General features: G+C 37.6%; 1 protein-coding gene across 4 annotated transcripts in view; it reads left to right on the forward strand.

Moving 5' to 3' along the window:
- ITSN1 (intersectin 1) overlaps window positions 1–25163 on the forward strand; it is a 141179-nt gene that overhangs the window by 13839 nt on the left and 102177 nt on the right. For all 4 annotated transcript variants that reach the window (XM_080374684.1, XM_080374683.1, XM_080374685.1 and 1 more), the window contains exons 2-4: window positions 17890–17949; window positions 22639–22731; window positions 24578–24641. In XM_080374684.1, the coding sequence (XP_080230810.1) occupies window positions 17922–17949; window positions 22639–22731; window positions 24578–24641 (185 nt within the window). In that variant the 5' untranslated portion in view covers window positions 17890–17921. The remainder of the gene's footprint in view (window positions 1–17889; window positions 17950–22638; window positions 22732–24577; window positions 24642–25163) is intronic.

The following is a 25163-nucleotide window of genomic DNA, read 5'->3' on the forward strand; positions in this document are numbered from 1 at the left end:
ATAAAGGAAAAAGAAAAGTGTGTGAGTAAATGGCTTGTTCAGTCTAGAATGTCAGTGCATCTCTTGGCAATGCTTGCTGGCGGGCTTTATTGAGGATTACTTGCTGCTTTTTTCTCCTTTAAGCATATGAACTGGCATTTTTTTACTGGAATTTTTTCTTGCATAATTTGGGATTTCCTGCTTAGAAGTTGCACTAAAACAGCTGTACACTGAAAGAGTACTTTGAGTACTTGGGTTCTGGAACTGTCAGCAGCAGTATTTAAACAGATGAGAACTGAGGCATGTTCATGTAATCCTATCTCTAATGGGTACTTTATTGCTTATTGATGTGAGAAAGTAAAGTTGAATTGACTTACATATCAGATTTATGCTAGTGGTGCTCTGTAAGCTTTAAAAGTGATGGAAAAGAGTACTGTAGCTTTAGGAAAATTAGTTATTGTCACTGGGTTTTCAGAGGAAATTAATTTAACAATCTTACTCTTGCTGTGTCCCACACTTATTATAATTTACTGCTTCACAGTACCTCTTAAGACTGTTCACAACTTTGGAACTGAAAATGCTGTATATCATACTTGGCATATTTAGTGCCTCCACTGGTTCTTGATTAGACATGTATTCATTGTTCTGATGCCAAATAATAGTTGACTATTACTACCTTTATCTTTCCCCAAGGGGGACAAGCTAATATTGAGGCAAAAGTTCAGATTCTTTCCCCTGCAGGTAACCAAATCTTCTTTCCAATAAATCCATTTTGTCTTTTGCCTTTCATTTCAAGTGCCAGTAAATGCCATGTATATTTTTCAGAAAACTAGACTGTTGAATTTTTGAGAGAGGCTTTTTTTTTGTCTGATGGTTTCATTGTAAGTGCTTTAGTATTAGTTTTTTGAGTAGCTGAAATATTGACAACTTAATTTTTAATGTAAAACACCTTTAGCCTACAATTTTCCTACAGACAAGTGACTACAAGAAAATCTTGCTTGCCATTTTAGAAGGTAACTTATTAGCTGTAATTATTGGTGAAGTAGATGCTTCATTATACTGGCAATTTTCTTTTTCAGGTCTTAACTTAGAAGGTAAATAATCAGAAATGTATTTTTAGAATCCAAACTTTATTTTTAAAATCTTGTTAGTTGCCAACTCATAAGAGTATGCTGTGCTGTACTGCAGCCAGCCAGTGTGAGCTGAAAAATTACTGCTGAATGTACTGCCAATTATGCTAGCCTCTGCTCTTTCAAGCTTCCTTCACAGCTGTCCCCAAGCCTCTTCTGATGATATCTCTGCTGCAGAAAATGGCCCTCAAGCTATCTTCTGTTGGAGTCATAAGACTCAGTTTTCAAGGTAAACTTGCCCCTATTTTTAACAAGCCAGATGGAGAAATAAAGTATTCCTGATTCAAGAGTGAAAGCACCCTAAAAGTTGCTGTAGCTTCTGGAGCAGGTTGAATGAATGGAGACTGTAATCATTTTAGCTGTCAGGTTTTAATCCTGTACTGCAAGTGTGAGCTATAAACTGTGCAAGCTTGTGTTTCTCCTGTGCTATAAATTCTACAAACTTTTCATATCTATCATACTTGCATGAAGGTATGTTAATGTATTTGTAATGAAAAATAAATCTCATTTGTAATTTTAAACTACAGATTTCTGCTATTTCTTCCCATATGTGTGTGTATATATATACACAGACATGTAAACCTGATTCACGACCTGCAGATGTGGTCCTGTTAGTGAGGTGGGTTCCTGTTCTTACAATACAAAGAGGTTCCCCTTTCTCTAAGCTGTTTTTGGTACCTAGCAATATTGTTTTAGAATAGATGAATACTAAGTGCCTGTTTGAATGACCAAAAAGTAGAGAATCTTGAAAAACTAATGTTACTTAATATATTTTTTAGAAGAAATGTTATTAGGGTACTGTTTTCAATTTGTGAGAAGTGATAACTGGATTAGGTATGACATATGTTTGCCATGGATACTGTACTCTCTGGGCTGGAAACCAAGTGACTTATGAGAACTGCTTAGTCAAATTAGATTAGTAGATTACAGTCACCTAAACAGCTAGAAAAAACTAGAATCCTCTATGCAAAGTCCCATTTCAAAATGGGAGGACTCCTATTTTAAAAACAGAACTTGAAAACTGGTCAACCAGAGTATAAAAAACGTACCATTTTAAAAGGCAGAAGAATTTCTTAAATCTACTTTTTAAAATTTGAGAAAGATTAAAACTGTTGCAAGTAAGAAATGTCCCTTTGCATCAGGAGAACTAATTCACTAAAATATTTCCAGTATGCATGGTAGCATATGTAGAACGTCCCTTCTGTTACATATAATCAAATGTTTTTTCAACCTTACTGCATGTGTGCACACGTATATTTTATGTGAGCTGTTTATTTGAGAATCTTTCTGAGCTTCAGCTGCATGCTTTATCCTGAACTTGAAATCAGCGTAGAAAGGAAGGAGCTGTCTTGTGGTTGAGCTCAAGGACTAGTGTTTTTGGGTGGGTTTTTTTTTGGTTTGTTTGGGAGACATACCAGTATATTGGTTGCTATCAGTGTGTGTCTTTCATATTATCAATCTTGAAACCATAAGAGAGAATAATATGCTGAAGATGCACAAGTTAAATCAGTTTTTCAGGAGCTTGAGCTGTAGTTGTTAACAAAGCATGGGAAATAACATTCTGTAATTTCTTTTATGGTGTTACTGATGACAAGATTAAAAATTGAGAGAAGGTAGACAGCTTCATAGCCTTTGTAATTATGTAACAAACACTACAGATTACATTTTTTAGTGTGGTTATTTCCTCTTTATAGACTTAGATTTTAGGCATGGGATTCTAATTTTAGTGAGGATGATACAAATTGCTTGACTTAGTCCCAGGATTTCACTCGTTAACTGTTTAAATTGATATTAGAGGTGGCATTTCTGCCTGATGCCCTGCAAATCGTGGTGTTGTCTTAACAGACACTAACTTTCAGTGAACCAAAGTAAGTTCATGGCAACAAACATACCAAGAGAAAACTGTCTGGTTGAGATTTAGTGCTGATGACTTTTGTAGGAATTTAAAGTTCATGCATTTAACAAAATGGCTGGAGTCTTGTTCAGCATCGGTGTCCTACAAGAATCTTGTTCAGGGCTTGTATTGTGATGGAAGATGAAAAAGAAGGGGTCTTGCAATCCTGTTGACTACTTTCAAAAAAGAAATACACTAATCTCTAGGCAAGTCAGATCCTGAAACAAAGTTCTGTGTTCAGATCATAATTTTCTGTCATCAGTGGGTGATGGGTGTAACATAATCTTCTAAGCATATTTGATCTCTTCTCCGAAGTGTGAAACTTGGAAAGCTTAATCTTTGTGAGATTCTACATGAGTGCTGTAAGAGCTGTGGGAGTTTGGTGGAGGAGGGGGATGAGTGGTGTTTCAGGTGGATGAACCGTGAAGTCCACTGTAGCATCATGTCCTTCCTACGCTTTTATCAGGCTTGTCTTGCTTCATTCTTTGTTGGCCCTCCTCTCTGTGACCTTTCTTTATTACTCTCTGTACGTTTCATCTCTTCACTTACTTTTTTCTGTGCCTGCCTTTGCTAAGGAAGTAAATCTCTTGAGGATGCAGAGTTCAGGGTGTCTCTTCATAGTAATCAACCTGCTGCCACTATGCGGCTTCAGTGAATTAAGGTTCATATTGTTACATACCAGCAGAACTGTACTTATGTGTGTAGTTGGGCACTGATTAATAGTTAACATGTTAAAAACTTAAAAATGTGAGGATTTGTAAGGAGTTCGGTAGGTCTGGTTTCATAGCTGTCTTCACTTTCTGCTGGAATCAAACTTGAAAGGTTTTCTAGATCTATTATGTTGGAAAATCAGAGCATTGTATTAAAATTGTGCATTTTTTTCCTAGTCGAAGGCAGCCCCACAACCATAATGTGACTTATAACAAATTGTACTGATTACTAGGTACTGAAAAACAGATGACTTCTGAAGTACCCACAGGGGAGAAATTTGTAAGCTACAGTAAATAAACTTTCCCATGCTGCAGATTTGTGACTTACAGTAAGTAAACCATTAGCACTAACAATAACGTTAATGTTCTTATCCTCTTTAAGGAAAGGAATTTTTATCCAGGAAACAGGTATTAAAGCATTTCACTACAGCAAAATTACTCTTTTAGTATTATACAGACTTTTTAGGTCGTTTACAGAAGGACCATAACAAAGCAGCCTGCTTTGCAGATCAAGCATGAGAGATGTTTGTGCGTATGGTGCTCTCCCCCTGTAACCTGCATTCTTCGGAGAAGCCATCTTATTAGCTAGAAATATTTATATAGTGAGAATGAGCACCTCTTTTCTATCTGCTTGATATATGTATCTTATTAAAAGAATGACCTGTCTTCTGTATCTAGTTTTTTTTCCTGGAGTTGGTTCTTTATGTGCATGTCCTGGTTCTCTCTTGCATAGGCTTTAAATAATTCCCAACCCTTGGCAGAAATGCAGTGTTTGTAGCTTGGAACTTGGTGACACTTTGAGTGATCCCATTGCTTCCTCAACTGCTCAGCAGTTAAAAAGTGCTGCTGTGGGTTAGTGTTTGCAACACTGTTTGTTATGACTGAAGCTGAAATCTGTCTATTCCAATAACCTCTTGCTTCTACCTGACTTTTTGTAGTGAGGAAAACCTTAACCTCAATGAATGTGTGCTTTGAAGGAGCCTGTGTTGGATAAATACTTGCACCTCAACTCTAGCGGAAAGCCTTTCTGTGTGTGTCTGTGTCTGTTTTTCTCATTTCTTTGCTGCCTCTGAACTCATCATTACCACCGGTAATATATTCAGCAGGATTATTGCTGTCCTTGTGTCTTAACATTTGAAGAATCTTTTACCCCAGTCAAGGATTGAAACTTTTCTGATCGTTGAGATGCTGGGGGCTGATTTACGTGGAACTGATAGAAAGCACACTTGTCATCTGCAAAGGAAACTTGTTACATGACCTTATACAATTTTTTTGTGCCACTCAACTGCACTTGCAGTCAATTGATAATTCTGTTTAATATAGAAGTAGGATTTATAAGTTGGAATATGCTTTTTAATATTTTTATGTATGTATTTACCTTTTGCTATTTCGTCTTGCAAAACACTTTTCTTTCCCTTATCCCATTGCATATATCAGCTGCCTAGCCTGGTGGACACACCTGAAATGGTTTTGCTCTTTCGTGAAAATAGCTTCTGGGCATTTTGGAGGGGAATCAGAAAAGGGAACCTTACTTCGGGATATACCCTGCCTTATGCAGTTAAGCCATTGTTACTTCAGTAGTATATTCTTAAGCATATAAATAGGAGACATTACCTCTAGCAATTGAACTTTAACATTTAATTCCTTGTTTAAGCTTCACAAAACTTTTGCATTCTTGACAATGTAAGAGAATCCTTTATCCTCCATATGCACTGTTATCTGATAAGCAACCTTTCTAGTGTAAGGAAGTACCTTAATTTTACAAATGCCCAAGGGTCTGTCCTTATCACTATGTGGAAAATAGCATAGGAAGCTTCACTTTCTGTTGGTCCAACATTTGCATTTCTTTCCAATAAAGCTGCTATTTAAAAGTGCTGTTTTGTCTTTTCATGGTCTGCTGGAAGCATATTTGTGTTAAATGGTATACTACTATTCTTAGGTAACATTAGGTGAATCTTTGGAATATTTTTTTTTTCCAAAGGTATCTTTTCCTTTATCAAGCTACGTACCATTGCTTTAATTGGGTTGGTTTTAAAAGAAATATTTCAGTTTTCTGTAAAGCTGAGAACTGGTGATCCTACTCATGGAAAAGAGTTTCAGATCTTGGCACAAGTAAAGCTTTAAATAAATGAAACTGTCTGCTTCATAAAAGAAATGAAACTTCAGTAACTAACTCCTTGCAATATGTCAGCTGCTTTAGACTCTAAAATGTTCTCTATATTCACCTGGGAACTATTATTTATATTGCTTTATTACTGAAGTTCTGTAAATATTCTGCTAAAAGTGCCTGCCTTCAGGTGCTCTCCTAAAGAAGATTATTAACTTGTGTCCTGTAGAGCAGGTACTGCTTATTGTATATGTTTCTTCTTTGAAGTAGAAAAGAAACTGTGTCCTCTTCTTTAATCTCTTTTTAAACCCAATTTATCACAATTTCCTTGACTAAAATGTAGCATTGGTAATTCATTCACTGTGTTACTGTTTTTAGAGAACTTTGTTGGAGTCATCTTAAAGCCTGTTGTATGCCAAATTGGTAGAAGCCAAAACCTGGTAATCTTTGTATGAGTCAGTCTGCACATACTTTTATTATTTATATTATATAAAAATAATTTTGTGAGTCAGAACAGTTTTGTCTGTTCATGCTTTTTCTAATTCTGTGACATCTCCTATGCCATCCCTAATATTTCCTAAGGGGTTGGGATCATCTATAGATGGAATACTGTTTTCTTCAAGTAACTTAGTATTTTATCATGAATTGACCTTGTCTGGCTACCAGTTGCCCACTCAGCTGCTCACTCACTCCCCTCCTCAACGGGATAGGGGAGAAGATGAGATGAAAAAGCTCATGGCTTGTGATAAAGACAGGGAAATTACATAACAGTTACTGTCATGGACAAAACAGACTTGACTTGGGGAAAATCAATTTATCACCAGTTAAAGCAGGTTTGGATAGTGAGAAACAAAGACAAACTGGAACATCACCTTTATCCCAGACTCAACTTCACTTCTTCATTTCTGACTCTTCTGCCTCCCTCAAGCCCCAGGCAGCACAGGTGGATGGGAAGTAGGGGCTGTAGTCAGTCTGTAACAGCGCCTCTCTGCTGCTTCTTCCTCTGTATGCTTTTCCTTTCTCCAGCATGGGTCCTCTCCACAGGCTGCAGTCCTTCAGGGTAAACCTTCTCTGGTCTGGGGGCCTCCATGGGCTGCAGTGCGGGTATCTGCTCCATTGCGCTTTCCATGAGCTGCAGGGCAATATCTGCTTCAACATGGTCTCTCCATGGGCTGTAGGGGATCCCTGCTGGGGCACCTGGAGTACGTCGTCCTCTCATGTGGGTGCTGGCAGAGCTGTTCCTCAAGCTTTTGCCCTCACTGCCAGGCAGCGTTTTGCCTTTTCTTACCCATGCTTTCCCTGAGGTGCCACCATCTTGACTGAGGGGCTCAGCTCTGCCCTGTGGTGGGTCTTTGGAGTACTGGAGGGCCTGCCTCTGCATTCCCCCACTGCTGGCACCTGCGCTCTGGATAACTGTTTGAACTCATCCTTGTAACAAACAGGGTTTAACCTTACTGTTTGATGCTAAGTTATGTGGCACTAGGTAGATACCCATACATATGAAGCTTGTGCTACATATATCTTATTTTTATAGCTATATACTTTTTACTACATATCTTGCTTGTGATGAAATCAAAAGGGTCAGGTAATGGGTGAATAGAGTGCTTAGATCACTACATTCTACACAAATATATTTAGTCACCTTACAGCGCTGGGGTCAGGACTGTACCTGTGTCTTAGTCCCACAGAACGGAAAATTTCCTGCTGTGTGCTGCATTGGTGACTTCATAGGTCAGTAAGATGTTTTTAGCTCAATATGAGAAGCCTCATGATTAAATCTTGACAATTTTGTTAAGTGTTTGCTTAGTTTAACCCCAACAACTGGAATAACTTTTTGTGGAGCATTTATGTGACCACTTTCCCTCAGAAGCTCTGTTGTTGAAGAAGAAAGTAACTTCCAAAAAAAGTTTGGAAAGCATCCTCATTTTCTGGATTTGTTTTAATGCCTGTTTTGTTCTTGCCTCAAAGAACAAGCTTCTGTCACAACATGCTGATCAGTGATGTTGGGCAATTCACTGATAAGAAATTTCTTTCTGAAATGATTTTTTTTTTCTTTTTGAAAACAAAACAAATAAATGAGTCTTTGCCATTAATCTTCATTGTTTTGGGGTCTTTTTTTCTTTCAGTGAAGTGCTGGGCAGTTAGTCATTCCTTAGGAATGTCACTTATGTTCAGAGCAGGTTCAAGGAACACTTAAATATTTTTATGAGGTCGTCTTCAGAGAGTTTTGCCCTGAGATCAAAGTTCTTGAATTGATGTTCTCGAGGAAATCAATATGACTAATTAGAAGATGAAAATAGAGGAGTAAGCCACAGAGAATGACAACTATCAACCTGTGTTTGAACAACAGCGTTAAGTTTGACGAGAAGGAAGGTGAATGGCAAGAATACTTGTCTAAGTGTCATAATATATGTCTGTTCTTGGATCTGAAAGTGCTCCTAGTGTGATGCAGAGGAGTTAGGAAGACAGAGGTTTGAAGAAATTCAGAGCAGAAGGTACATGGGTAGCAGATGTTGGCTGCTTCAGTCAATAGTGATGATGTCTGACATAAGTACTGAGATGCTGATAAGGCTTGGTAGATTCTGAGCACTTTCTCCTATTAAAGCACTGTTTTGAAATCTGCTTGATGAGTCTGCTATAGGAAACTACTTTTGCCTTACCTCTGCATTTGTGTAACTGATGAACCCCTTTCGTCTAGGAGTTCAGAAGAGTAGATGCTTATGATGGACAAACTGACCTATGCTGGATTCGTTCAAGGGACAGAGCCATCTGTACCTTCTTTTATATCGCCAACTTTCTCCTGTCTCTGTCCCGCTAGACCTTTTTATCTTATGGCTTTGCCTAGGAGGAGGGGAAAGGGCATGGACACACAGATCCTGAACTGTCTTGACTTACACTTGTGCTGACTCTGGGCTTTTTCTTCCTTCTTATCCTCTATTCAGCATAACTGTTACTTTGGGGTAGAGATGGAGAATGTGAAGTGAAAGAACTCAGGACATCTGATAATTTTCTTTTCCTCTTTTCTTTGTTCCCATTTCAAACGGTCATCCATCAAGTTCAGACAAGAATGTGGATTTGGATTTGCACAGCATTGCTACATGGGATTAGGTTACGCCTACAAGTAATGAAATCTTGGAGTAGAAGATTGTCACTGCTGTCCAAGAAAGACTTGATGCCTCTGACCTATTCCTTTGGCTGTCCTCATTCCTCTAAGAACATCAGACAGCTGGGTTATGAGTCTTTTGAGTCTGATTTGTCTGATGTTAGAGACTGTTATATTGGCCTGTACAGAAAGGGGGAGCACAGGTCTAAACTGTGTCCACAATTTCTTTGGTTTTTCAGTCCTGTGACTGAAAACACAGCTCACAAGTCCATCATCTCCAGCCCCATATCACTTCTGAGCTTATGCAGGGGTATGGAAAAGGGATCCTTGTGGTTAGGGTGGCTTCAGCTGCAGTGGAGGTAAGTAGCAAGGATAGATTCAAATAATGCATTGAGAAGGCAGGAACACTGGAGTAGTGCTGGACCAGTATGGTGAGACATGGGAGAGTTCATGCAGAGTTGTGTAGTGAGAATCTGTAGGAAAGTGAGGTAAGAAATTTATCAACTACCCTCTAGTATATTTACATTATCTTCTTGACTTATAAGCAATATAGCAGTGTTCACCTCACTGTAAGAGGTGGTTCGAGGGTGCATGGAAGCAGTTGTGCTGTGATAGTTGATGTAGGAATAAGGAAAGGGTTAATATGGGAGAAAAAAAAAAGGGAAAGAAAAAAGCACCTAATCATATTATTCTGTAGTTGGGCTATTTCTTGCCGAGGCTGTAAAGGAAGAAACAAGGTTACGTATTATGTGAACTGGAGAGATTAGAAATTTGATGAGGGGAAAACGTGTAGAGAAATAGAAATGATCCAGTACTGCATAGGGCTTTCAGATCAACTGTAGTCTACACTCTGACAAGCTAGAGTTGAAAAGTTAAGGGTGGCTAAGTTTAAGGTGTGATGTGACTATCAACCTCTTCTTAGAATAAAAGAATAATACACAAAGAACATAGAACTAGCACTTACGTATTGCAGAGCACTCAGACTTTGCTTTCCTTTGTCTAAGGCTGGACTCCACACTGTGGCCACTTTTTTCTTTTGTTCTGCAGTGTATCTTCTAAGCGCCATTGCTTAGCGATCCATGGAGACAGCCAGATTAACAGTTCCAAAATAAAGCATGACTGTCTTCGTTTTATGTAATGTAAATAGCAGAACCAATCTACTTTATCTGATTCTATTAGCATTCTGTAGAACTATAAACCATTACGTACTGGCAGTTGAGATCAGTGCTCAAGTTCATGTTTGCGAAACAAAATAGACTTTGGGGGTCTAAGGGAACTTGATGCTTTTGTATCTAGCAACAATACAATGCATTTACTTGTTCTCCTTACTGAACCATCCCTGAAGTTAGTGGTGGGTTACTGTTAAGGCTATCTTGTAGGTGTGGTGCACATTCCTAACCCTGTAATGCTTGTGTTTCAGATTTTTAGTTTTAGAACTTGTATTGAAGGGGGAGGCGTCAGAAGTTGCCAACTTGTGTTAATGTAGCTTTTTAACAAAACAAAACCAAACAAAAAAAGAAAGCAGCTTACTACTTCATCTCTGTAAGTAAAGACAACTAAAAAGAAAAAAAATGAAAGTTGTGAGTGCTAAGAAAGTACTGAAAGTTTTGTTTTGAAATATAAGAAAAGAATTCATACTTTACACAATCTGGTGGTTCAGAATGAAATCAACAAATATTCAACTGAAAATAAAACAATATATTTATTTTATTTCTTCATAAGGGTTTTAGAAACACTTCAGTGATGCAGTGGATTTTCCATCATGTTAAATCTTTTTAAATGAAAGCCAGTCATCTCTTTAAAAAAAGTACTGCGTGAACTGTGCCTGAAATATTAGAATTACTGGGTGAAATGCTGTCAAGATTAAAAACAGCCCATGTGTATACAAGATTAGAAACAGCCATTCAAATTGTGCTAGCTAGACTATACAACAAAATGATCTTATCATTGCAGCCTTTGCTTGCTTTCTTCCTGATGTTAATTCCACTCAATTAAACTGGGAACTCCTTAAGGACTTTTGCTTTCATTATATAGCCTGCACTGTCCTAAAATATTTTAACTATAGTGCTTGAGAACTGTTTGAGTATTGCTGGTAATATGTAGTCATCGGCAACATTTCTTATGTGGATGAAGATGCAGAATATAATGATACTGGAAGATCTCCAGTTCTTTAATTTCTCATTTCCAACCTTATCACTTAGTTTCTCTGCTGCTTGCGATACCTATGTGCAAAATATGTTCTTGTGGTTGATGATCAGACTGAATTAGATTTCTGTTCCAGGTTACAGTTGGAACAAGTTAACTTTTACAATGAATTAGAATACTTCCCTGTCAGTTTTCCTAGCTTTGAAATGGGAATTGTCATTCTCATTTGCTTCAGAGGGGTAATCCTGATGCCAGTAAGCATTCTCATTTATTGGGAGAAGAAAAGGACTAAATTTTCAAGGAGTTAATCTCTGAACTCTCTCTGAAGAAATAATCTTGTATGTCTGTTAAAGACAAATTCTAAGCACCTTGTTCATGTTAAATTAACAATTATTAATATTTAGATGTCAGTTAAAGAAATTAGAAATACCTTCACCCAGAAGTGTATGAGTTAATATAGTCTGGAAAACTCAGTACTGTTTTGATGAAAGACCAGCTGTGGAAAACAGCAAGCCAGCTGTTAATCTGAATGGCAAATAAGGCTGTTGCCTAGATCTTAAACTTGTCTGGGAATTTTTGAGCGGTATAGGTCTGATTGCACCAAAACTGTTCCTCATAACCATCCTCTTGAACTTTGATCCTAAGGTCTTGAAGTAGTAAAATGTATTTTGGACAGTGCATCTCTTCTGTAGTATTTCAGCAAGAACAGACAACAACCTGGTAGTTATTGTGGAAGCAGTTGTGGAGGGCTTTCCTGCAGAAACACTTAAAGCTTATGGGACAGAACAAGAGAGTGACAGTGCCATGGCAAGAAAATAAACAGTACTTAACTGCTTTCAGATTTGTTGTATGCAGAAGCACCATTTTTATTGTTAGTCTGGGGCTTCCACCACAGTTCTTGATAAATGTTAACATCAGGTTGATAAATCTCTCAATTTTTCCCGTTTTTAGGAAGTAAGGAATTTTTTCTTTGTTAGACTCTTGAGATGTCTTCTGAGTTAGAGCGGAGAAAAGAGTGCCATGTTACTACACCTATTGTCTGCTTGGTGGGTTTATAGTGATTTTTCTTCCTTTGAGATAGGTTATATCCTTTCCTCATAGAAGAGAGGGGAATTGTGAATACAGGAGTGATCTTAGAAGTTTAATCATTGCTACGGGTATTGAAAAGCATTTGCAGTGGTGAGCTTTGTCAGTCTCATTTGGGTGCTTAGCAAAAACCACAAGAAACAGTAGAACTTAACATTTGTGAAGGTTTTTACAGTTCAAAGTCATACCTGTAAAGAGCAGAAACTCTGAAAAGTTTGACTGAAATTGGTAACAGTATTAATGATCTGATCTCTAAAAAGCAAGAATCAAAATTACATGAATGGCTCAAACTGTTTTTGTTTTCCAGCATCTATTTAAAATTACCAGGCTTTGCTGAAACTATCAGAGTCCTTTTTTTTTAATACTAGTTCTCATGTAATATGGGAAAACAACAAAACCTGCTGTTAGTCTACAGTATTCTCACATGACATCCTGCTTGGGGGTGTTTTGTCATAATTTGGAATTCTTGAGAAGGATGTGGGGTTTTATCTGGTTGATTTTGTTTCTTTTTTTATTGTAGGAGGAGGAAGGTGACTGATAAGTTGCCTCAGGAATTACTTCTTGAATTGTATGCCCGAATTATCTTGTGAATGATTGTTTAAGAATAGAAATGCTGTGCTGCATATTGAGGCAAACAAAAAAATGATCTTTTTCATGTCAAACTTGTCCATATAAAGACACATAGCACCAAAATAGCTAAATTGCTCTTAATTAATACTTCCTGTGGCTTTATTGCAGTTTTCTTTGTAAACAGGTCCTTAGAAGAGCACAGAAAACTTTAGAAACTGTAATAAATTTTTGAGCCACATTGTTTAAGTCCATATATAATAGTGGAAGGAGTTTTCATACACCTGACTTTTATGCATAAGTGTTGTTAGTGTAGTTGTTTTCAACCTGATCATTTTTTCAAGGTAAAAACTTAGATAAGACATCAGTACTTAGATTTAGATTTGATCTGGGCTTTTATATGTATGGGGTTAGTTAACATATATGTTTCAGTTTTACCTTTATATGAATAACTTCTTGTCTAGAAAGCCCTCCTTTAAGGAGCAGAATGGTAAGAGTACTTGTGTATCTATAAAAGAGAGTACTACTTGTAGATAGAATTTTGGTTTATGAGAAGAAATTATTTGCAGTGAGGAATGGGAAATGAAATATTTCTGGACTTATCTACAATAGCATAAGATGGAATAGAGAGTGCTAACAGCTGAGACAGGTGTTTTCTTGTTCCCCTTGCTCAGAGCTGGGTCTAAGCAAATTTTTCTCATAAACTAACTTATGTATTTTAAATGTGTGTTTTAACACAGTCTGTGTATATAAAAATAATTGTGTAGATTATGAAAGTTCTAACTGAACAGAATGTAAAAGTTTTGTCTGTCGCAATGTCTTGGTCCTGATGTTTGTTCTACACTTCATGTCCATGTGCCAGTATCCCCCATGCTCAGCCTTGGGGGAAGCCTCGTGCTCTGAAGTCCATGTGAGATCATGGATGGTAGGACTGTATTTATTCCAGTAGGACTGCCACATTGGAAGACAATCAGGGCTGAGAACCTACCTCCAAGTGTTGTCTGTCTCCTTCCCTTTGCGAAATAGCATTATTCCTTAGGCTGAAAAATGTAGGCTCGTGGGGTCTTATCAGCCGCATAATTTTTGAGGGAGAAGGCTCTCCTCTTTCCTCACTTTCCTTGCCTGAAATGTTCACTCCCAGACTTTGTGGGCTTTCCACCTCCCAAGTGACAGAGAGGTAAAACCCCTGAACACAGTAGATGTTGAGTGAAACTGGAACAGTGTTTACAACCAGCATCCTTTCTACCTGCTTATAACAACAGAGCATAATAATTCTGAGCAGAAAAAAATTACAGAGAGCAGATGTGTATAATGGGTCTTGTGTGCATTTGCAATTTATTGATCTACTGGAACATCATTTGTTCGTTATGCTACTTTCACTGACCTAGGAACACAAGCACTCTGGTGCTGCACAGATCTTTGTGGGGAGAGAGGGCTCAGTATGATTGATGTGGGTACCACACTGAATTTGAAAGTTGGTGGTTATTTCTTTTCTGGAGAGTTGGGAAGTATGGAACTTGTGAATGATCATAGTGTTGAGTAGTTTATATTGTGTGTGGATTAGACATGTATCTCTCTGTTACTTATAGATTAAGTGATGTATGTTGAAAGGAAATGTTTAATGTTGGATGTTTGCAAATCTCAGTGTGGCCTTGGCTTAAGCTTTTTTGTGGACAGGTAAAGTCAAGTAGCTTAATGTTTTTTATTGCTCTTTCTCAAAGCAGTATAAAATATCCATTATATCTTCTGATTCTTGCAGAAAAGATATTTGATGGACTGTTCGTTACTAGTATAATTTTGCTTATGGTAAGAGTTTTGGGCTGGCTTTCTAAGGAAACAGTGCATACAATTGACTGACAGTGCAGTTGTGGTTCCTCTTATTGTCTCTTCCTCTTCCTGCTTGAATAATTTCTGAACTCATTGGTCAATGTCAATCAAATTTGTTAAGAGTTCGAAAAATTACTGAGGTATCTTAAGTTCCTACAAATACAAATATCAGTAGTTAGAAATTACTGCTTTCCTAAAGGGAATGGCACAGAGCTCGGTTTACTCATTCTGTTTTTCTCTCAGCTTTCTGGTCAGTTGGTTCCTACAAAATTTTTGTTTTCCCACTATGCATTCTTTCTTGTTGGAGGTTGTCGGGAGGATCAAGGAAGGCAAAGGAGTTAACACTGTGGTGGAACCCGTAGAGATTAGGGTACAAGGAACGCAGATCTAGAACAACTTGTTACTATTTCAAAATAATATTGCAAATGGAAATGTCAGTGCTTGTATTTCCATTACAATAATTTACAAATGTATGATGCATTTGTAATATAATGACAATGCCAGATGCCTTTTGGATAAATAATACCAGGTCTGCATCCCAGAGATCTTCAACCCAAAAAGAAAAATCACAGAACAGCCTGGGTGAGAACAGACCTTCAAAAGATTGTCTGGTCCAGCTTTTCATGGAAGAGGAAGGAGCCTAGATGAGGTTAGCTTAGCACCCTGTTCAAGTGCACATTGAAAACCTCCAATGATGGGGACCCTACCAAATACTTGGGGAGGTTGTTGCAATGATTGATTGTTCTCACTGTAAGAAATGGTTTTTTTATATTGAGAGGAAAGTTCTCCCAGTGTAACTTGTACCCATTGCTTCTTAGATTCTCCATGTCTCCTTATGACAAGAAAGCCTCTGTTCTCTTTGTAGCTGCCCTTTAAGTACTGGACTACAGTCATGAGGTCCCTGCTGAGCCTTCTCTTCTCCAGGGAAAAAAGACCTAACTCCTTCAGTCTTTCCTTACAGGGCAGGTTCTCCAGCTCTTTGATATGTAAATAAAAAAATGTGAAGTCAGTATTGGAATGCTGTGAAGTTCCTGCTCTTTTCTAACCTTCATTTTCATATATAACAAACTCTGAGCTGTTGGAATCAACTGTCCACATCCTGCAGAGTTAGAGCCCCTGGTGTCACCACAGGCATGTAAAATGAAACCTCTGGTTATAGAAGTTGGATGTTACATTGGCAATAAACAGCACATTTAAATTACTCTCTTACTGGAGTATGTTGATCTTTCTCTCCCTATATTTGCTTCTTATTGTATGTCTGTCTGCAGTCTATTTTATGTTGGTTTTCAGTCTCTCAAGTTTAAACATAGCTTTGTGTTCCTTTTCTCTGTTTTACCCATCACTATTTAATCTGTTTACTGCCAGGTCCTCCCCCCTCCCCCCTCTCTCCAGAAACTCTTTAGCTGGTTTTATGCTTTCTTTGGCATCCAGTGCAGGGCTAGTCTTGAGACTTCCCACTCCCTCCCCTCTTTCTGATGTGTTAAGGTAGAGGAGGAATAAACTACCAATTCCTTTGCAGAGGAGTATATTCTCTTAAGTGGCTAAACACTTTCAATCCTCTTACGCACTCTTCTGTCCCAGTATTTACAATATTAAAGTTTTCTTAGCTTGCAAACCCCCCCCCCCCCTCAAAAAAAAACAAATACCACTGCCCTTACCTAACTCACCCTCTAGTTCTCCTCAAGCCTCGTCCTCCCATTGCTGCCCCGAGTGCTTTTCCTGTCCTGTATACTCTGGGAAACTTAAATGTAATAGTAAGAGAATCTGTGCTCTGCTGGTCTCTCTCATGTTATCTCTTTAACACTTGTGTGTAAAAACTGCCTGTGCTGTAAGATTCAACAGTATGCACATGGAAGTTCAGAGAACTCTTCCCCCTGCCCCTCCCTGGGTTTACTTGCAGTTTTAAAAATCAGAAGCATAATAGAGGTATTGCATGCAACAGAGCATGATAACAAAACATAAGCAAAGATTCTAGCACTTAAATGCTTTTGGAAGAGCCATGCTACTGAGATAGCTTATTCTGAAAATGTTGTGTCAGTATGCATGTGATTTTAAACTTTTGAGATAATGCATGCTGTGCGTGAAATTAGTATGGGCTGTATTACCTGGCATTTGGAAGAAGTTTTCTGAGTCATGTACCATGCTTGGTTGCTGTGCCAAATTATGAGAAAAAAAAAAAAAAAGTGTTTTTTTCATTGTTCTCTAAATCAAAACTGATGGGAAGACTGGTTTACAAAAGTGCTGTGGGTTTCTCTGCAGTGACATATGTGGAGTGTATACATAGTAGGTTCCCAAGTTGGAAGCCAGAAGAGTATGTGGGAAGTGTGAAAGGGGGATGGGCAGGGGAGCAAACAAGAAATTCAGACAAAAAGAAATTGTTGATGCAAGTTAATGCCTTTTCTTAGTGATATTGATAAATTTCTGCTGCTGTTCAAGCACTCTAAATTATTCTTCTCCTGATTCTGTTTCCTTTTGCTTTTCTTCTGTTGCCTGGAAAACATGAGTGGAATCTAGTAGGAGAAGAGGCAGCTTTTTCATTGTTTTGTGGCTCTGTTGCTAGCTATTGTCCTCTTGGCTGAGGCAGTTCATGTCAGTCTTTGTGTGGAGTAAGAAAAATGTTTTTCCTTTTTTCTTTAAAGATTAAATTTCTAGACTGTGTAGATTGCTTGTATTTGAAAAGCAAGCAGTGCTGACTTCAGAGTATCTCCTACCAACTAACATATTTTTGCTTGCGATGTCACCTTTAGCGCTTTGTCAATTCGGATGTACTTATTAAATTTGTGGGGTGGTTTGGGGGTAAAGCAGTCTTGAAATTTAGTTTCATTTTTTAAAGTACTTTGTTTAAAACAAAGGAACTCTAAGCAAGACAGTGCGTTTAATGAATTTTTCTGTCAGGAACAAAAAGCAGATAGCTGCCAGTGTTGTATGTTTTCAGCAGCTGGAAATAGGGCCGACTGCTGTTAAGTAGGGGCAGAGCTCTAACACCCAGTAAAGTAATGCAGCCTTGGGCAGTGTCACTGAGATCTTGTGTGTTGTGGCTGGTTCAACTCTGTTCTTTACTACATCACTGATTATTTATAAATAAAGATTGTTTTTGAGGACATAATTGAAGCAGAACTATAATGTGGCTGTGTGCTAGTATGAAAACACACTCATGGATGCATAGGGTAGTACAAAAAATGAGACAATTCTCTTTTAAGTACCAGTTCTTGCAGTATGATCCTACTTCTTCATTGTCTTTATTTTTGCTTGACTAATTAATTTTAGGGGGGACAGAATATATATTGAAAATAGAAGATCCTGTAACTGTTTGATTGTTGAGGTTTTTTCTCCTTTTTCAGGCATCTATTAAGAAGCTAAAAGTGACAGAACCATGGCTCAGTTTCCAACACCTTTTGCGGGTAAGTTGTTTATAGTGTATTCTGAACTATTCTTACATGCAAACACTCCGCATAAACGTTGCTTTCCAAGTTGTATGGAAGTGTTTATGGATAGTGTGGATTTCTGAGATGATGGTTTATCTGATTTGCAATGTTTTTGAAGACCCATAGAACATAGACCCAACATCTCAGAAGAGTCAAACAGAAAAGCTGTGCTGTATCCCTTTTTTGTACATTGATCCATTACAGTCATATAGTATGTAACTGTAGGGCAGATCCAGGCCACTCAACCACTGGCAGTAAAGCATAGCCTCATTTTGCACTAATTGTGGCTAAGAAGTGGATATGCTTTTTCTTTGAGGGTTCTTGGATGTTTTTATTGTTAAAAAGTACAGCAGATGCCTTTGGATGCTATCACTTCAAATTTCTTGTCCCTTAGCCCGTATTTTGATTAGAACAAAGGTGCTGCATTTTTTAGCTCTCCATTTATAACAGAGGAAGGTATAGCATCTTGAACTTCAGTCTTTTTGAAAGATCCAGGAAGGGCCCTGGTGGTGCAATAGAGACATTACTCTTTGCTATTCATGTAAAATAGATTTTTTTAGGCCAGCTTTGCAACAAACCTGAAGAAAGATTACAAAGAAAAATTTCAGTGCTGAGACCTAGTAACTAGTTTAGTTCCACTTAAATGTTGTATCTGTTGAGGGCTTATCTCTGGAGATGCAGATATAATTCTTGTGTGTATATGTGTGTTTGTGTGTGATATACACATATATATATATATATACACACTTACATATGCATACACACATAGACAGAAAAAAAGTGTGTGTCTGTATATAAATATATATGGAAGTCTAGTTTTTTGGATTGGATATAGCTAGGAACTAAATTTATGTCTAGTGTTATTGTTTCCATGGGAGACTTCAGGAAACACGTGTGCTATTCAGAGTATGTTGTTAGAGATACCCAGTTCTTGCTAAACACAATTGACTGGATGCAGACTCTGCCAGTCTGAAAAAGTCCATGCAGCGCAACAGAAGAAACATCCCTTTACACACGGTAGCTAGCACAAACGTATAATTGGAGGCTGCCATGCATTGTCTCAGTTATCTTTAAGTCCAGCCCTCTAAGAATTAAACCTTGTTTGGTGTCAGACTTCGTCAGTTTGGGAGTGAAACTGGCTACTAGGTGCTTTGATCAAATAAACTCACTGGACAATTTTGTGTAGAATACTCTTTCAGGTCATGTACAAAGTTGTGAATAGCTTCACTGATTTTCACAATGTAAGGAAGTCATGATGTGAAAGAAATCTCATTCAGACAAGTATTTCCTTTTGTTTAGAGTCAGGGCTGTGCTTTGCATGTGCCAATATTTAAACATGTACATACATTCTTAATGGAAATATTGTCTTCAAAGCATTCTCCTCTGCCGTCTTCAGAGAGTTCTCATTGCCTTACAGATGGATAGCAGCTTTCTTTTTTCAGTTTTATATATTACCATTCGATCTTGCATCTGTTGTCCAGGATCCTCTTAACTCTAGTACATGGCTTTAAGAAGGAGGGAATTGATTATTTCTTCTCAAACAACTTTTTTCATCTGACTGCTCTACAAAGAGGAAGTTGGAATAAGTATGTGGCTAATGTAGTTTCTGGAGTATCTTTAATTTGTAATGCAGTGTGAGGGAAGTTTCTTAGGGTATTCATACCTGAACCAAGTCTGCCAGTCCCTCCTCTTAGACGATGACAGCAAAAGGCTAAGATTGTTGTAAGAGGAAACAAATGGTGTAAAGAAAATTCTAATTTTTATGGGGACATTTAGCATCCTTTTGAGAATGCAACATTTTCTGCTGCCTGTAGTTACCAATAAGAAGATTTATGCAGTCTCCATCTTCGGAAAGTCCTCATTCCAAATGTGCAGTATCTGGTATCACTGTGCTTGTGAATGCCAATAATGATAGTTTTGTTTTTATTTCACTTTCTTTCTTTTTAAAGGATCTTTCAAGCCAGCTTGGACAGTGGGTATGGAAAGAGCACAGCATCCAATATTATATTTGGGGTAACTCACTGATATTCCAGAACACTGCTTATTTTAAGGATGACTAAAAAAAAATTAGGCATGGTAGGATTTTGATAATTGTTGGAAGAATGTGTTATGCTTGATGTTGTGTCATTTTGTCCAGGAGAAGAAAATGCCTGTTCCATATATGAGGGCCCACTGCTTCACTTCTACAGATGAGGTTACTGCTAAGCCCTGCAAAAGAAAAGATGGTTAGAGGGCTTGTTGTTGCACTCAGGAATAGCTTGCTTATGAGTCGATTTTGTGGTTTGTTGACTGCCTCCTTTGTATCGAAATACACTGAAAAGCTCCACAACCTCTATATTGCCATCCAGGATCTGAAGCCATGAATGATGTCATAGTGTTGAGTAAGGTCCTGTTTCATGCTCTTGCGTAGGTCTTATTGTTTCCTCAAACAACAAAAGAAGGAAATAAGTCAATGCCAGAGATGCCGTTCATACTTTTCTGACTGAAGAGGCTACTAGGGTTGCTTGGTTTAACATTGGCTCTTTTGATGTTAATAATCAAGGAGACCTACTGTTCCAATACCAACCAAATCTCCATCTGAAAGATTAAATATTGACAATAATTTGTTCTAGCTACAGGGACTCCAGAGAATAAATCAACAAATTTTGTTTTGAAATAGTTACTATAATACATTTTTAGCTACCTCATGCCATGAGAGTTTTTAGTTCTGGGTTTTGCTGCTTTTTTTGCAGAGGATAGGGAGAGCTAGGTTTTGTTGTTGTTGTGTTTTTTGGGGTTTGTTATTTATTTATTTATTATTACTTATTTTTTTTGGTACTGAGTCATGCATACCTCAAATTGAGAGAGAGCAAGCCAGTGAACCATTGCAAATTTCATGTTGGTTTGTTGGTGGTTTTTTTCTTCCCCCATTACGTTCAAGAAATTCTCCCCCTTTGTGTAAGCTATCCCATCCAGCCTTAGGATCTCAGGCTGCAGTAGTCGTGTTTCCAATACAGGGAGATGTTCCTCTACTCCTAGTTGGCCTAGACTAGTCAGCCTAGTCTGCATATTGGTCATAAAGTCTTAACACTATTCCTTTCCTCCTATCAGGGGTTCACGAGACGATTAAGAGATAACTGGTTGCTTGAACTGTTGTGTTTTGGGATGTTCATATCCAGGAAGAGTCCTGTTCCATCCCCACAGGGAGCACAGCTACGAAATCTGTTTACAGTGCCTCTGTGAGCTTATCACTAAAATTCTGGGATTTCTGGACTAATCTTAAAATGTCCTTTCTTTGAATTAGATATTATTAGTCTGCTTCTAGAAATCCATGGTTTACCTGAAATTGAGATGATACTTTTTTACTAAGAATGTGGCTTTTCTTTCATTAGTGAAATCTGCTATTTAAAGGAATGTTTTTCTTCCCTTTGTCCATTTTCTTTTCTCTCCAAAGTACATTTTGCCACATGAAAGTAGATTTTAAATAGCAGAAATTCAGGAGGCAGGAAATTCTTATGTTCTTCATAACTGCTGAGTCTGATTCTGCCTCAGCGTGCAAGCAGTTTAAAATATTTGTTGAAAATATTTGTAGACCTTGTTACCTGAAATTTAATCTGAGAATGTAGTGCTGAGACAGAGTGAATGCTAGATCTCTTTATTTTTTCTGCAAGTCTACATTTTATCTTTTAATACTGCTTCAATAAAACAGTGTTTCCATTAACTTAGGTGCCTTCATATTGTTATGTTCCCATAGGAAGGTGCACCAGTGCCGTGTACTTCTACAGATGTTGAAATAATGATTTTACTGGTTAGAAATTGTTGAAACAAACCTGAAATGCAGTGTTAGAGAGCTTATTGGAGGTCTCAGGTGGAAGTTGAGATATGTTTACTCTGAGTACAGATAATCTGAAGGATGAAAGTGAAATGTCTGCAAGAGGAGAGAGAGGAGAGGAACTGGCACAAAAATGGAGCTAGAACTGGAAAAAGTGTTGTAGAAGCATGGCACTGTGGAAGGGTAATAAAACTCAGTGTAAACTAAATATTCATCTCCAATTTATGAATGTGGTGTGAAGGATCTGGTCTGTGTAACATTCTTATTCAGATTTCTCATTCTCAGAAGAATGAGGAGCATGCTTTCCTGTGGTATTGTTGCCCATGAAAAATGTTTACTATCTGGTTGAATCACACTTTTCCTAGACAAGTAAGGAGAGTTCTTCTCTTATAATAGTACAAGAACAGAGTACACAACTGATTGTTCAAGGTACCTTTTCAATTAAAAGAACTTGCATTTCAGCTGTATGTATTGTGAGAGGCAAATGGCCTCCCGCCTCCTAAATATCTAGTCTTACAAACCTTCTGCATTATATCCTCTGGTATGCTGATGTTGTCTTTTATTTGATTGCACTTTGAGCAGCCTGGTTGTAACTTAAATTTCTGTATGAGCCAGATAAGTGGATCAGTGCTCAGTAGTCATCTTAATTCAGTTACACTTAGTTCTGGTAAGTTCATTAAGTCCTAACTGGCTGTTTAAGGATTCATGGAGATACCAACTATAGACTTCGGATACTCTGTGTATGTTGTTTTCAGAGGTCCGGTATGATATGATATAATTACACTCAGAAACAAAAATAATGTACTTTTAAAATAATGTTTCTGAATTTTATTTCTCCATTTCTTTTGGGCTAGGCAACCTGGATATCTGGGCTATTACTGTGGAGGAGAGAGCTAAACATGATCAACAGTTCCATAGTCTGAAACCAACATCTGGATTTATCACTGGTAATGAAATAATTTTCACTTCTGACTTCATCTAATTAAATCTTGACTAACAAGCCTAAATATGTACAGAGTTGCCTGGGAAATATTTGAGTGCAGAGAATTTTAAAAATTGAGCAGATCTTACTCATTTTAAATCCCATTTTTCATATGCCTTGCCACATCAACCCCATCTTTTCTGATATTTTCTGTTATTTACCAGCTATAGAGCTGGTTTATGCCACTTGGTTGTTCTGTAAGCAGAAATAAAATTATTTATAATTGTGGCTCTACAAAGCAGTTCTATTGTAAAAACTGAAGGGTTAGAATTCAGGACACGGAGTCACCTTGATGCCTTATCATGTTTATCATGCTTTAATGTGCTTAGTGAATTAACTCACTGTACTGAGTCTGGCTGAGATGGAGTTAACTTTCTTCATAGCAGCCTGTATGGTGCTGTTTTGGATGTTTTTGCCATGGCTGATCAGTGCTTGCAAAGCCTAAAGGCTTTTACTGTTTCTTACTCTGTACAGACCCACACCCACACCTCCTAGTGAGTGGGCTGGAGATGGGCAGAAAGTTGGGAAGGGGGCACAGCAGGGACAGCTGAGCTGACCCAAGCTGGCTGAAGGGTTATCCAATACCACCATGCTCAAAAAAAAAAAAAAAAAAAGGGGTGGCTGTTGTCTTCCAAGCTATTGCTTAGTGAGTGACTGGGTCCTTTTCTCTGCCTGGGGTCAACCCACCATGCTAAAATGCTAATAGATTTAAAAGTCTGTTTAAATGAAATATATCAATTTAACTGAAATCTGTTTCAGAAACTGTTTAAACTGGTGAAATCGGCATGGATGACCTCTTTAAAAAATCTGAACGGCAAAATTGATTAAAGCTGTGGAAAGCAAAGCTGCAAGTAAAGGAATTGCAGTGATTCTACTAAATTTTCATTGAACACCACTGATTTGCTTTGATTTTAGAGGCAGTAGGATGCCTACTTTTTTGTTATTTTTTGTTGCATTTAATTTTCTAAAGTGCTATCTAAACTGTGATAGTGAATTGAAATGAAAGGTAGAGAAGTGTTTTACCTTTCTTACTGTCTGATCCATCAAGAGGATTTCCAGAGTGTGAAATCAGAATCAGATTCTTAGCACAGAATTCATCACAGCCATACATGGCTCCAAGTATACAATTTGATTGTTTCTGCTCCTGTTACATGACAGATTTGGTACAAAATACTGGTTTTTTGACCTCATTTGATGTTTAGTGCTCTTTGTAGTCCATTTGCAACTTTCCTTTACAGGCCACAATCTTTCCAAGTACTTAATGGTTTTGTAATGGTTTTGCTATACTTACTTTTAACTGTTAGTTGAAAAATGACACTGAAATATACCATTGCTTGCTTTAGTGGTGGATTATCAGGTTCACATCAGGGTAAAGACCATTTTATTTAATTTGTGGTAGCTGACTGGCATTGCACTTCGAAAAAAAACTAAAACAGACTTTATATTAGTACATACTTTACTAGAAGAAAAGAATTTCTTGTTCTCGCAAGGCATAGAATCCTGAAGAGAGCTGTTAACGCAGATTAGGGACTGTGAACCATGAATTTCCAATTGCACTAGAAGTTAATGTCCACTTGACTTCATGTGGTGCCGACTGTTGCAGAGTTAAAGAGTATGTGCTTGTTGGAAATACCTGGTAAGTTTACAAGTGACAAAATTGGTTTAAATCTCATACTCTGTTATGTATGCATAGAATTAAGTATTTATGATTTTACTATTGCTTCTGGTTTAGATATTTTTGACTCATGATTTCCTCTTTCCTCTTACAGGTATTCTTATCATTTTCTGAAATTGTCCTATTTATTTTATAGGTGATCAAGCTAGAAACTTTTTTTTTCAATCTGGGTTACCTCAACCAGTACTAGCACAGATATGGTGAGTAAGTGGGAGGTCATGGGAGAGTTGCAGTTACATCACAAAGTGAAGTTTATTGGCACAGATTTGGACAGTAATTATATTTCAGAATCTGGGGTTTAAAATCACTGATTTAGTGTGATTTCCAGAAGTCTACAAGGCAAATACTCTTTGTAGTGTGTTTTAGCTGAGTTACGATACTTGTACAGTTATTAGAAATAGGTAACTTTCTACAAATGGTATTTTTGAAGTTTGTGATTTACAACCCTCATTTTAAATTACTAAATGCTTTCAACTTTATTAAAAATGTACTAATGCAATTGCTAAGCACAGTAATTAGTATTAAAAATCTTCTAATGGGAAAGCCTATGTAAGACTTGGAAAAATTGTTATAAAAATTAAGGCTGGCATAACCGTTTCTGTTGTCGGCAATACACTTTGAAAGCTTGAAATTTTTACCATTCCTTTTTAAGTTTAGACAGATCATTGTCTCCACTGCTATATATTACACATCACAAACATTTCTACAATCTGCTGTTTCTT

This window comes from Falco punctatus (assembly GCF_963210335.1).
Source record: "Falco punctatus genome assembly, chromosome: 2".
Taxonomy (NCBI): domain Eukaryota; kingdom Metazoa; phylum Chordata; class Aves; order Falconiformes; family Falconidae; genus Falco; species Falco punctatus.